Raw genomic sequence first — 13,095 nt, 5'->3', positions numbered from 1 at the left:
GGCAGACGCTGGGGCCGAGCGGGAAAACGCTTGCCGTAGGTACAAATGGCAGATCCCTCCCCGGGCTGCTCCGTGGCAGCGCCGACGGCACGGAGGATCCGCGGCACCACGAGCGCGTGGCCTCAGAGCTGCTCCAAGGGACTCCGGCTGAGACCCGAAAGTCAACTGTTGTATAACCGCTTTATAATCAGCATTGCTTTTACTGGGCTAAAAGTCACCATTCATATATCACTAAACCCCCTCTTTATGTTTTCTGTAGGGAGCAGTAGGCATAATCCGAAGATCCGCTCTCCTCCTTTTTGGGAGAATTCTTTGAAGCGTTGAGAAACCTGTTAATCATCTGATTACGCGTCCTTCTGACCATATATAATAAAACGATTTAAGTTGTTCGGAGCCTGCTTGCCTTGGCAGCGGTCTGTCTGGCTTCCTATTTTAGCCGGCTCCACGGTGTTTGCATAGGTGCCCTGGGAAAGCTGCGCTTCACGGGCGGGAGCCTGCAAAGCAAAAAAAGCAAAGCAAAAAAAAAACCTCCGTCACTGCTCAAATTGCCCTTTCGTTCTAAAATGCTGTATTTTGCTGTGGTTTGCACTGTCGTTTTTTTCCCCGAAGGCATTTCCTGGCCAGCCCACTAGCAGATAAAACACTCACTTTTCCTGGGATGCTGTCCAGTTCAGCATGTAAGGGGGAAGCTGTTTGCACGATTTTAATGCCGTTTGGCAGGATCTCCCAGGGAAAAGCCCAGAATTAAATGAAACGGAGACAGAATTGGACTCTCAGTAAGTGGCCAGGGCAGAATTCAGCTATTTGGTAAGGCAGAATAAAAAAGCATCTCAGAAACCTGGTGGTACTATACCTAAAATGACGCAGCAAGTATGCTCGGAGTTTCCAACAATTTTTTAATTCAGATGCTTGACGCATATTTTGTGTTTCAGATGCTTACAAACGGACTTTGGAGCCCAATATTAAGTGCTCTCTGTGCAGGAATCACCCTGCTTTTGGTTTGTAAAATTAAGCCTTTATATTCAAGAGAGTTAAACTGAAGGAACTGTAAGGCATGTCTGGAAGAAATCTGGGAGCAGGAAAATATCCGTGGYATTTGCATAGCTATACTATGAGTACAGTCTACTGCCTCCAAGTGGGCAAGCAAGCAGATGGGAATAACTTTGAAAAAATTATGGTTGCATAAATTAATTTAGAACAGAAGCCCCGCAAAGCTAATCAATCTGAGTRTTTCTTCATATCAATAACCTTTATCATATACAAATATATTGATAACGTATATTTTCCTAAATTATTTTTTAATGGCTTCGAGCTTTTCCCTGCAGGGTTTGCAGCCCAGCCCCCTCCGGCCCCGTCTGAGTGCCCAAGAATCAGATGGGGTGGGGAAAAAGCAGAAAAGCTACATAATGGAAACCAGATTTAAGTAAATGCAGTGACATCATCTGTATAGTTCTTGGCAAGAAAAGAGCAGGTTTGTGCTTTTCATATCCGCTTTTTAATAAGCTGTAAGTTTCCCTTTTAAGAAACTGTTATAATAAACAGTCCTGATTCCTCTCCTATTAAAGGCAGTAGCAAACATCCACTCAGCTTCCACTGAAACTCCCAGCTGAAGCACTGCCACCTCTCAGGAGTCGCAACTTGCCCAATAACATGGGTTTTTTTGTAGCTCCAGCTGACATTTGGTATTCAGAAGCTCAGCCTTTGCTTAAAAAAAGCTGCTGGTGGGAATGCTTGTGTGTGTGGAGAGCTCAAGACCGCCTCGTTGCATAGAAAACCTTGGAAATTTACACTCTAAAAAGCTTAAAACACTAAGGAAAGAAGCGCCTAAACTATTTTTTTAAACTTCATTATTGTTAAGCTGAGGACAGAGGTAGAAGAGACCCAAAGAGAGAAGTGAGATAAGTTATTATTTTGAATTGTCCAGGACTGGCAGTATCGCTCTTGGATTCTAGGATTCTTCCATTCCTTTCGCAATCGAGCAATAAAAACATGTATTTGGCTCAATTCCCTTGGACACACTTGGAAAATAAAATCTCTGTTATTTTAAGCCAGATGTACAGGACACAGAAAAATAAACGAGAGAATCGGACGACTCTTTTGGTTCGGTATTTAAAGGAAAGACAACCCAGAGCTACGACTGTATAATATTTAATGGCAATTCATAGTTTCTAATATCATTATATTATTCTGTTACAGTTTCTTCACACACTGTAAAAGACTCTACAGTAACTGTATATTTAAAAAATCCTAATTAAAAAGAGGAACACTCCGTGACAGCAGACATAACTCAAGAGGACACAGAAAGGCTGTTTAAATTGCACAGTGCTATCTATCTAAACCCACCACACACCACATTTATCCTTTCGTTTGCAGCAAAAATCAGAGGTCCAGGGTTGGTGCAAAGCACATTTCCTAATCATTCCAGTTTACACCACAAATTATTGGGCAGAGGGGATCAGTRTGTCTGAGCAAACTCTGGTCCAACAGCCTGGGGGATTGTTCCCATCTGAAATTGGTTAGAATTTGCTTTATGCCCCGAAACACGAGGATTTATAGCACTTCCAACCAGGATAAAAAGCAGCAGCAGGAAGGAGAGGGTTTGATAACACTTTCCAGCTGCATCGCATCTACAAGAGCCCTCAAAATCCTCTGTAAAGCCGYGTATCCGTATCCCAGCTAATGGGGCAGAGAGGAATTAAGCAACCGGCCCTTGACCRCAGAATGCCGAGGCATCCGCGGAAGCCGAGCCCAGACGCCCCGCAATTCCCTCCCGAGCTGCTCCCACTTGGCGACAGGGACCGAGAGGAACGGGAAAAGCGTGGGATCCCTCCCAACCATCCGAAACCCCGCGGGGGTTCAGGGACTTGCATCTTCGCTCYGGGCAGCACGGAGCAGGGAGGGCTGCGCGGCTCTCCGAGCAYGCAGTCCCTCCGGGAGAAATCAAGCCGCCCACGGCCAAGCGAAACGGGGCGACGGCCCAGATCTGCTCTATTTGCKCTGGCAAAAAACTCGCTGCAAACAGTGGGAGTTTTGCCTGAATAACAGTCACATTTGGGGCCCAGACAGAGGCGAGATGTTGGCGCAACACGCGGGATCTCTTCCTGCAGGCGTTCAGCAGAGATCGGGGTCACCTTCCTCTTCCTCTCCGGACACCGCCAAGCACAGGCTGTTGCACGTCTCTAGCTTTTTAATCTGGTTATGCTATTTCTGATACCGAGGCCTCCCCGGCGTTAACAAAACAGCACCGATCCCTGCGCTATGTCACCGCTGACAGCTCACGCAAAGGCAAACACTGGCAGGAAAGGCCGGCGCGAGGGAAACAAAGCGCTTTCGAGCAGGAGCTCAGGACACGAGGAGCAAAATCCTGTCCGGACACGGGTCCGGGCAACCTTCCTGCTGGCCAGGAAAGGCCGAGGTTTCTTCCAAGGACTTAGCGCTGAAAGACATACCTCCCCTTTTCCCACCGCTTGCAATGTTTTAGGGCTCACCGCCTCCACCGGGTCCGAGACGCGGACCCCGAGAGGACCTAGGGCAACGACGGCCGATCTTCCCAGCCCTCCGTCCCCGTGCCGAGACCTCGGCACAGCCAAGAGCTGGCTTTTTTCCTCCCATGGCTGCCTGGCACATACGTCGCCCTACTGGGACCCGAAAGCAGTGGCTGTCGCTGGCMCGTCCAGCCGGCCGCAGAGGCGGTGGCTTCGGCAGGGAGACGGGGCGGGCGGCCGGGGAGCAGCACCTCTTCCCACACCAGCAGGATTTGGCAGCGCCGGTAAATCGGGGCCCTTTGACTAGTTACAGCAAAGGAGCTCTTTAAGCCTCAGTGTTTATGTAAGTGCGGCTTTAATTTTAAGCCTCTTGGCCACGTGTCTGCCTTTTCTCCCTGGCTCCCCTTGAATATRCTACTATGTTTTCCAGCTTATCCTCTGGGAGACATATATATTTTTTCATATATATAGATAAATGGGCCATTTTCCATCCCTGTTGAACGCTGATGCGTCATCAGTGACTCACTCATGCCAGAGACAAATGCGACCTGCTATATTTTCCTCTCTGGTTATATATTACACAGTACACAGCATTAAGTTTCTGCAAAGCGAGCTTCAGGAGGTAGGTGACAAACTAACCCCAGAAAAAATAAACTTCCAGAAAGGCACGCTGCCCCGAGACAGGGAGCTGCCTGTGCTGCCGCTGTGAGCAGGATTTCGGCACCGCCGCCGTAACGTCTCCAGGGCGGACCTGGAAAAGCTCCYTTAGGAAACGTGAACTGCCGCCTTGTCTCAGCCTGAAGTTTCCACCTTTGCCAGAGAGGCTACTTCCTCGAGAGTCGTTTTTGCTAATTGTAACTTGCTGCTGGAGTCGCTTAATAACTGACATAAACCCCCCAGAGCGCTTGTTGTCAACCTGCTCACAACCGTCCCTAAAACACGCCGCTCGCCCCCAGGACACGCTCCTGGCATCGCTTTGCCATGTAGTGACCTCTGTAAGCTAGAGGGTACGTTCACAGCTCGACTGCGCCTTGGCCACTTCAGGAATTGGGAGCTTAACAGTACTAAAATCCCCCCAAATAGCACGGGGGATTACCGTCGTCAGAAAACGCAAGGGGAAACTTGACCGCAAAGCTTCTGCAAGCAGTTTCCGAGGACCGTGTTTACTACGGAGCACGTCCCCAGACTCACGGTCTGCGCGGCTCGCTTCGTTATCCCAAGGCAGCGCAGGGGGCTGCGTTTTGGCGGGAGGGTCTCCCGCGGCCGCGGGGCTCCAGCAGGCGCAGGACCCCGGCTTTTCCCGAGATACCTGCCGGCTGCAGCGCCGGCGCCAACTGGCGCTCTGCTCTCACCCTGCCCGCCGCCAGCAGCCCCCGAGGCACGACGGCCSTGCGGCACCAGGGGAGCGCTGCTCGGGCTCTGCCCGGCCCCCGCCGCGCTGGCTGTCTCGAAGGCACTGCAGAAAGGAGCACGTGGATGGTGCTGCGGAGCCAAGCAAGCGGCTGCACGCAGCCCGAGATAAGGCACAAAGCGGAGCGTCTGCGCGACTCGCCAGGGCGGTGCCAGCGGTTATTTAGAAGAGGAACCGGGCGACCCCGCAGCCAGCCAACACGCAGCTTTGGTTTTACCCGGCGCTTTGCACGAGCAACATGCTTCACCGAGAAAGCCCAGATCACCATCCCTGTCGTGCCGACAGGGAAACTAAGGCACACAGCAGCAACAGGACTCGCCCAAGTTCGCTCAGCAGACCAGCGGCAGAGCTGGGACTCGAATCCAGATCCTCCTGGGTCCCAGCCCACAGCTCTGCCCGCTAGACGGCTTCATCCAGCCCTGGGTCGCAAGCGGCAGAGAACAAGGAGGGAGGGCTGTCACAGAGAAATACCACGCTACCAAAGCGAAGCCATGACGGGGGYGGGTTACTGCACGAGAGACTCTTCGGGGTCTTCCCTTGCTCCAGCTCCCTGGGGAGTTACCTGCGCTTTAGCACCGAAACGCAATCTTTCTTCAGCGGCCCGATCTGCAGGTGGGCATCGACGCTCTCCAGGAAGAAGGCTGGTTTCAGGTTGTAGGAGAACAGAGAGGGGAATTGGTGGTTGATCTTGTTCTGGAAAGCGTCAAACTGACCCTTCTTAAAACGGGAGACCTTGAGCTGCTGCAGGCAGGTCATCTTGGAGTCCTTGACTCCGTAGAACGTCAGGGCTTTCTCCGAATACTCCAGGAAGACCCCGATGGTGTGGAAAAATGGCTGCTGGATGACAGACTCAAAGCCACCAAACCAGGCCACGTAGTTCTGACCGTTCCACTGCAGGCAGCAGGACTTCTCGTTCCGCCCCAGGCGGCCGCGGTCGTAGGACTCCCGGGGGTTGAAATCCTCCGCGATGACGCCGATGCTGACCCAGCCGTCGATGAGCTCGACCTCCCAGTAATAGTTGCCGCGGTTCATGAGGTTCTCGCCCAGCACCTGCTCGCAGTTGAGGAACCGGCTCACGTTCTCCGGGTAGGGGATGGGGCAAAGCACCCGCTTGGCCCCTTTGGTGCCAAACAGCTGGATGAACTTGTCGGCTGTGTCGCTGTCCAGGTCGATGATGAAGGCAACTGTGTGGGGCAGGAAGAAAACACGAGGATGAGGGGGAAAGCAAGAAGAAATCTAAAGCAATTGCTCCTTGCACTCAGCTCTCGCTGCCGCACAGGTTCTCCCCAAAAGCCAGAGGCAGCCCCCAATGTGCAGGGCTACATGAGCTTTCCCTCGAGCGAATGGCTGCTGGAGCTAGATCCTAACACAGGGGATTTCCAGAGGTAGCAGCCCTCCTCTGAGCGCTGCCAGGCGCTCCCCACCCCAGGAATTCAGCCCTGGACACGGATCGCTGCTGACCGCATTGCACAGCTGGTGCCCGATCCCACGGCACGTTCAGCCCTCACCACTGCAAAAGGGCGCACTGAGGCACAGCACTTCCAGCTCAAGCCTGGGCTTTGCTTCCCGGCTCCCAGGAGGTGCACCCAGCACCGCCAAGGCAGGTCCGGCCACGCAGAGCTCCCCAGCCCCGAGGACYGCTTGGCCATTGGCCCTTGCAGTGGAGATCTCCTTCAGTGGAGATCTTAGCTAATGACCAWGAATCCCCCACTATGATTTGGACCCAGGCGAGGCCAGGGGGACTCATGCAGCTTTGGAGCCTGACCCAAGCCCTGCACCCTACAAACAGCCCCCAGGGACGTGAGCTCAGCCATGAAGGCTTGCCCTGGGGACGAGGAGGAAGGAGGCAAGCCCAAGGATGGAAAACCAGCTGCCTGGTGTGTGTGCGCCATGGAGATACACTGTCTCCACTCCTCGCCTGCCCACAGCGAGGTTCTCCAGTTTCCCAACTTGTTTCGGACCAGCCCCTTCCTCACCCCACCATGACCTGCTCAAGCGACACCCAGACAGCACTGCTGGTCAGGAACATCCTCAGAGATGGCCAGTTTGTCATCGACTTCCTCAATTCACACGACTCTCCCTTGGGCTCCTTCTTTCCCCTCTCTCCCTGCGCTGCTGCCCTGCTGTCACAGCACTCTCTGTTCCGCCACTGAATTATCCATCAGCTTAATGCAATCAAAGCTGACCCTCATCAGACCGCCGTTCTGCAGATGAACAAGGCAGATGCACAAATTCTGATCTAATTAAACAGAGGATCAAATTTGCCAGTGGCTGGAAGGCAGCACCAGTTACATGATACACCTACAGACCCCGAGCAGCTGGTCCGGCAGAACCACAGACTAAGGAAAAAAAATCACCCAAACAGATTATGGCTGTTGTCAGGAAAGCAATGAGACTTCCTCGCTAGCTGAGCAATGTTTCCCCCGGGGCATGGCAGAGCTCCCGCTGGCCATCGGCTCGGGACAGGGGCCTGCCGAGCACGCGGCACGGAGCCGGCCGGCCACAGAGAGGAAAGGGAAGACCGGCCTTAGCAACGAGTGTCAAAGCAAAAGTCCGTCGCTTACATTTCAGGAAGTAATCGCGGTTCTCCAGGCAGGCGGGAGCGTTCGACTTGTCTGGAAACTGCGACTCGGCCACCGCTGCAAAGACAGGGACGAACGGGTTTACCTCCAGCAAAGAAACCAGTGCCAAAATCACGGGTGTCACTGGAAGCCGGACGGGGGGCAGAGAGCGGTGCCCCGGGTGCACGGTACCAGAGACATGCCCTCCTGTTTCCCTGCACGGTGATGAAGACACACCTTCCTCCTCCTGCATTTTGGCCTGGGATGCTTTGTGAATTTATTGGAAAAAGAAAGAAAAAATTCAAACGCCGCCAGGATGCAGCGGTTTTGGGCACGATCGAGCCAGGCGTGGACAGGGCAGGGCAGATTTTGGGCAGCACCAAGAACGCCACGTTCATCAGCTCCTTCTCCCCCGCGTTGCCTCTCCCGCTACCTTATCCCAACCTCACCCCCCGGCACCCTGATGGTGCCCAGCTGCACGCCGCCATGGACCCAAGCTCCAGCCCACGCTGTCTCCTGCACGTCCCTGCAGACGCCGGCGTAGCAAAGGACGGAGGCCACCTTTGCCGCCCCACGAGCGCCCAAGAAAACGAGAGGCTGCAGGGAGCTGAGCCTAAGCGAGAGCGCGCAGGAGGGAGAGGCCCGAACCTCCAGCTGCTGCGGCTTTCCAGCGCTGGCAGGTTTGGGACACCACAGCCTGCCTAATGAAGAGGATCGTCTATCCCAGGAAGAAAAAGTCCCCTTTCACAGGAGGCCACCTTGGCCACTTGCCCCCTCCCGCAGGGCCCTGCCTAACTCCCAGGCTGTTTGTTGCCTCTCGGTTCCCTGGTCTCCGTGGAAAAAATGTATAAAACCTCAAGTACGAGGCACAAGCCCAGACAGCGATTGTGAAATCCATGGTGCAACCGTGCCGGGCAGCTTCCAGGGCTCGTAGGAGAGGGGCCAGCGCTTTCRCCGAGCCTCAAGCACCTCCCGGCCGCTCACGCACGCCCCGCGGGAGGACACGGTGGCTGGGTGCCCTGCACGGCATCTCCRGCCGGAGGGTGAATACAAACCTTCCTCCGTCTCCTGGAAACTCAGCCCGTCAACTCCTTTCCCCAGCAAGTGGTCCCACTGGTTTTTGCAGGCGGTGGACAGCACGTCCTTCACCGTGCACACGGCTTGGGTGGATTTGGTGAAGCTCAGCTCGTTCTGGAAGCTCGGAGCAGGGGAGAGATTTTCTTCCATGGCTATTTTTAGGGCCTGAAACTCCTGCGCCAAGGAGACAGGGTTTCAGGAGATTTCAAACAAGCCGAAGCTGCTTCTTGTTCCGCAACCCCACCCTGCCCCGGAGGATTCGGGACCTGGCAGCTTGCAGCACTTGGCCCAAGAACAGACTTGCGAGAGGGAGGAGACCGCTTTTCCCGGCCACGCGTTCCTGGCGCCTTCTCTTTGCTCCCTTTCAAATCTGGACCCAGACCATGCCCAGCTCAGAGAGCAGTGTCTCCTCCCCAAAAGGTCTCTTCTTGCTAGGCTGCCGGTGAGGGGTGGATGCTAAACAGGAGCAGTGGAGCACCCTGACCCCTCTCCCCCCACACCTAGGTACCGCGCCTGGGCAACGCGGCAGCTTCTCCTGAGCTGCTGTGAGGTGGCAGGCAGGGGATAACGGAGTTTGGCAGCCAGATCCCCCCAGGAGAGGGGAAGAGAAGGGAGAGGAACGTGCAGATGGGACTGAGACTCTGCAGCCCTCACATCCCACTGCTCCTTGCGCCCAGCTCCACCTGAAATGGGGTGGCATGTAAATAAATAAATAAATACATACATATATATAAATATATAGATAGAGAGAAAGAGACATTGTCAGGCCCTGTCCCCACGCACCTGGAGGAAGTAGATGGTGTCTGTGCTGGGGACGTTCTCCAGGTTCTGCTTGCACTGGGCCAACTTGGCTCGCCTCTCCTCCTTCCAGCGGAGATCGGCCTCTGCCTCTGCCAGCATGGAGCGCTCGCCATCCTTGATGAAACCCGCCACCTCCTTCTGGAAGGTTGCCAGCACCTCAGAGGCTTCTGCAAAGAGCTTCTCCACTCTTTCTCTCTCCTTGGTGGCGGCGCCCTGCGCAGGGAAGAGGGGTCCATGCTACCATCCGCAGGCAGGAATGCGGGGGTGGAAGGAGAGCGCTCCTTCCCCTCGGCACCCCAGTTTGCTCTGCAGGGTGCCCCCAACACCCTATAGTTCCCTCCACCCAAGCCCAAGGAGGTCAGAGTACTTTCAACCCAGGTGTCATGGACCAGCTCCTCCAGGACGCCTCCATGGCTCGTTCCCAGTGGGAGACAGATGCCTAACTGATGTGGAAGAACCAGGCTGGTTGAGCACTGTGCTGCTCCAGCGGCTCAGATTTCCCCAGGCAGTGACACGTGTGTGTGCTAGGGCCAAAGGGGACCAACAAACCCCCTCTGAACTTGGGGAGAGGGGATCTAAGAGCCAGCATGGTACTCCCGATGTTCCTCTTTCCAGGTTACAAACAAAAACAACCAGAGGTGACATGAGGGGCCAGATCCAGCACGTTAATACCGGAACAAGGACCCATGGGGACATGGTCACTGGTGTGTCATCAAGCACTTGCTCCCCTGCAAGCACCATTTTTAAATCCTGCACACTCTGATAGCTTGTGGCCCCTTTGCCTCTGCTCTCCAGCCCCAGCGCAGAGAGACACTAATGGAGTGAGGCCATCACGCAGCGCTGACTGGGAAAAGCCATCTCAACCAGCCAGAAACGCCTCCTGGCTCCATGCCCGATGTGCGCTGGCCTCGCGCGGCCGGAGAGGTCAGCGGGGAGCGGAGGGCTCCCGTCTGGCCCCGCCAGGCACGCTCACCTTAATGAGCTCCACCATCTTCCTGGTCTGCGCGATGGTGACCACCAGCTCCTCCAGCTCGTTGTCCACATTGCTCAGGAATTTGGCTCGCTGGGCCTTTGGACAGAAAGGACAAACACTGAGCTGTGCCGTCGGCGCCGGGACGGCAGCAGGGCAGCCATGGCGCGAACCCGCCGCGGACTCCGAGAGGCAGAGGCCACTGCATGCCAGAGTCACGGCGACAAACCCAAACGCTCCCTAACTCAACCTGCAAACACCTCTCCGATCTCTGCAAGCCTCGTCCTGTCCCTGATCTCYACCGACCGCATCCTGTTCCTCCCATAAATTTGCTATCAAGCTTCAGGCAAAGGGAGCAAGGCGAGTTGAAGTTGTTCTCTCCTATTCCTCCCCCTGCCACCTTGCAAACCCATCCGATCTGCAAACAACCTTTCTCGCTCAGTTGTGAGACCAAAGGAAAAACAAAAATCGGATTTTGAAAACCGGGCTCAGTTTTGGACAGCGCTTTGCAGCAAGTGCAGCTAAGCTACACGCTCAAAATGATCTTCCAAGGCTGGAAAAAACCTGCAACTCATGTGGAAACCAAAAGACAGACCCCGAGCACTCAGGAAATGCAGCGTCGAGTCCCCTGGAYGTTTCTCGTAAGAGCCCTTACTGCAAAACAGCTCGAGAGCATGGGGTACTCGTTGGCCGCAAAGGAAGCATCGTCCGAACACGGCATTTCCTGACGCTCTATTGTTAGCGCCGGCCGTTGCCCGGTCATGAGGATGGGTCCCATGGGAGCTGGGAGGGCAGCGCGGCTCCTCGCCTCGGCCAGGAGCTCTGCACACAGATGGGCAAAAAGGAAAAAAAAACCCATCTGCAAACGCAGCACGAGCCCAGGGTGCAGCAGCGCCCGAGCGCAGGAAAAGCAGGGCGCTTCTCCGGGATGGAAAGCCACAGTCGCAGCATGCCTGGCGCTACGAGAAAAGCCCCGATCCCATCTTCCCCCTGGGCTGCTCAGCCCCCAAMACCCATCGGGATTTGCACCTGGAGGGGGGAAAGGACGCCTCCCCCAGCCACCTTTCCCACCCCGAAAGGCTAACATGGTCACCAGGAACAGCCGCGCAGGCGACGTTAAACGGCGCCTGTCRAGGACCGACAGCTCCTCGGGGCTGGGATCACCCGCGTTTTCTATTTTAAGGCGCTCGATGACTAATAACGCCGAAAAAAGGGTTTTCCCGCAGCCCCAAGAGCGCCGGGAGGGAGCAGACTCGGGGCTGATGTCTGCAGTCCCCAGGAAAAGGGCAAATCCCCGCAAAGCTGCCCCATCACCCTGTCCCGGACCCGGGCTAGCGCGGGGACGTCCCCACGCTGAGAGCTTTGCGGGCTGGCGTCTCCCGCGGCCCCGCAGAGTCCCCACGCGCTCGCGSCAGGAGTGCCCGGCTGCGGGGCGGTCGGGGGCAAGCTGCCTTCCTCCCGGGGAGTCCCGGGGGCCGGCGGCAGGCTCGGGGAGGCTGGCGGGTGCGAATTTGGGAGGTGACTCAGACTCAGCAACTGGGAATGGGAGTGACGGAAAAAAMCCCCGCTGCCAAAACGCCGGAACACAAAGGGCTCATGGAGCGGGAGCGGCGGGCGGGCAGGGCGCCAGCGCGCCGAGAGAAACCTCTTTGACCAGGCTGGGGGAGCGAGACGGAGCGGGCAAGTGCCCCCCCGCAGCGGGGCCAAACGCCGTCGCGCCCCACGTCGTGCCCCTAACGCCCACCCCCGGGGCCGCCTGTCCTGCCCCCCCGCCGCGGGGTGCCCCGCTGGGGTTGCACCCCGTCTGCACACCCCCCGCGTGGGGGACATGGGTGCTGCACCCCCCCCCCCACCTGCCGCTCCCCGTGCTGGGATGAGGTCCCCGGACGGGGCGCGGCGTTCCACGGCACCCCGGGTGCAGCACCCTATCTCACCTGGGGCGCCCTGCTGGAACAGCACCCTCCCCCCCGGTGCAATTACGTGGGGCAGGGGTGCAGCACCCACCCCGCGTGGGGTGACCCACCAGCATGGCACCCCAAGCACCAAGCATGCAGGGATTCGGTCCCTCGTGGGGACGTGGCGCAGCGTGTCCCCCCAGCCGGGTGCAGCACCCCATCCCACCCAGGGCACCCAGCGGGGATCCGGGGATTAGGACCCCCGTGGGGGCATGGGGGCAGCACCCACGCAGGGAACCCCCCCGACACAGCACCCTGCACATGCCCATGCAGGGATTAGGTCCAGCGTGGAGACGCAGGCGAAGCACCCACCCCACCCAGGGTGCCCCGCAGACACAGCTCCCCGCACCCCACCCACGCAAGGACTAGGTCCCCCGTGGGGACGCGGGTGAGGCACCCACCCGGTGCAGAGCGCCCCACCGACACAGCACCCCGCACCCCACGCATGCAGGGATGAGGCCCTGCGCGGSGCCAGGGGTGCAAGCACCCAGCCAGGGCGCCCCACTGCCACAACGCCCGTGCAAAGACGCGACCCCCCACGGGGGCAGCCCCCACCCCACGGGGGTGCACACCCCCCCCBCCCCCCGCCCCGCGCGCCCGGCCGCCCGCACGCACCTCCTTGTGCTCGCGCTCCCGCTCGAGGGGCACCACGTCGTGGCCGCGGTGCTCGTGGGCGCGGCAGCGGGCGCACACGCAGGCCTGCTCGGCGCGGCAGAAGCCGTCGAGGGGCTGCAGGTGCCGCGGGCAGAGCCCTTCCTCCAGCCGCCGCAGCGGCGCCACGAGGCGGTGGGCGCGGAAGGCGGCGGCGCGGCGGTGCGGCTCCAGGTGCGGCGCG

General features: G+C 57.4%; 1 protein-coding gene across 1 annotated transcript in view; it reads right to left on the bottom strand.

Annotated features, from left to right (window-relative positions):
* Nucleotides 1–2,140: 2,140 nt before the first annotated feature.
* The window catches only part of LOC112977792, a 19,617-nt gene continuing 8,662 nt past the window's right edge, over nucleotides 2,141–13,095 (bottom strand). Inside the window, exons 8-13 of the mRNA XM_026090570.1 lie at nucleotides 12,876–13,079; nucleotides 10,309–10,404; nucleotides 9,318–9,548; nucleotides 8,513–8,708; nucleotides 7,461–7,535; nucleotides 2,141–6,080 (exon numbers count right to left, since the gene is read on the bottom strand). Coding sequence (XP_025946355.1) covers nucleotides 5,455–6,080; nucleotides 7,461–7,535; nucleotides 8,513–8,708; nucleotides 9,318–9,548; nucleotides 10,309–10,404; nucleotides 12,876–13,079 — 1,428 coding nt within the window. The 3' untranslated portion in view covers nucleotides 2,141–5,454. The remainder of the gene's footprint in view (nucleotides 6,081–7,460; nucleotides 7,536–8,512; nucleotides 8,709–9,317; nucleotides 9,549–10,308; nucleotides 10,405–12,875; nucleotides 13,080–13,095) is intronic.

The sequence above is a fragment of the Apteryx rowi genome, unplaced genomic scaffold, assembly GCF_003343035.1.
Source record: "Apteryx rowi isolate R43461 unplaced genomic scaffold, aptRow1 scaffold_86, whole genome shotgun sequence".
NCBI classification, from domain to species: domain Eukaryota; kingdom Metazoa; phylum Chordata; class Aves; order Apterygiformes; family Apterygidae; genus Apteryx; species Apteryx rowi.
Note: the sequence above shows the minus strand (reverse complement) of the source record. Positions and strands in the feature narration are given on the sequence as shown.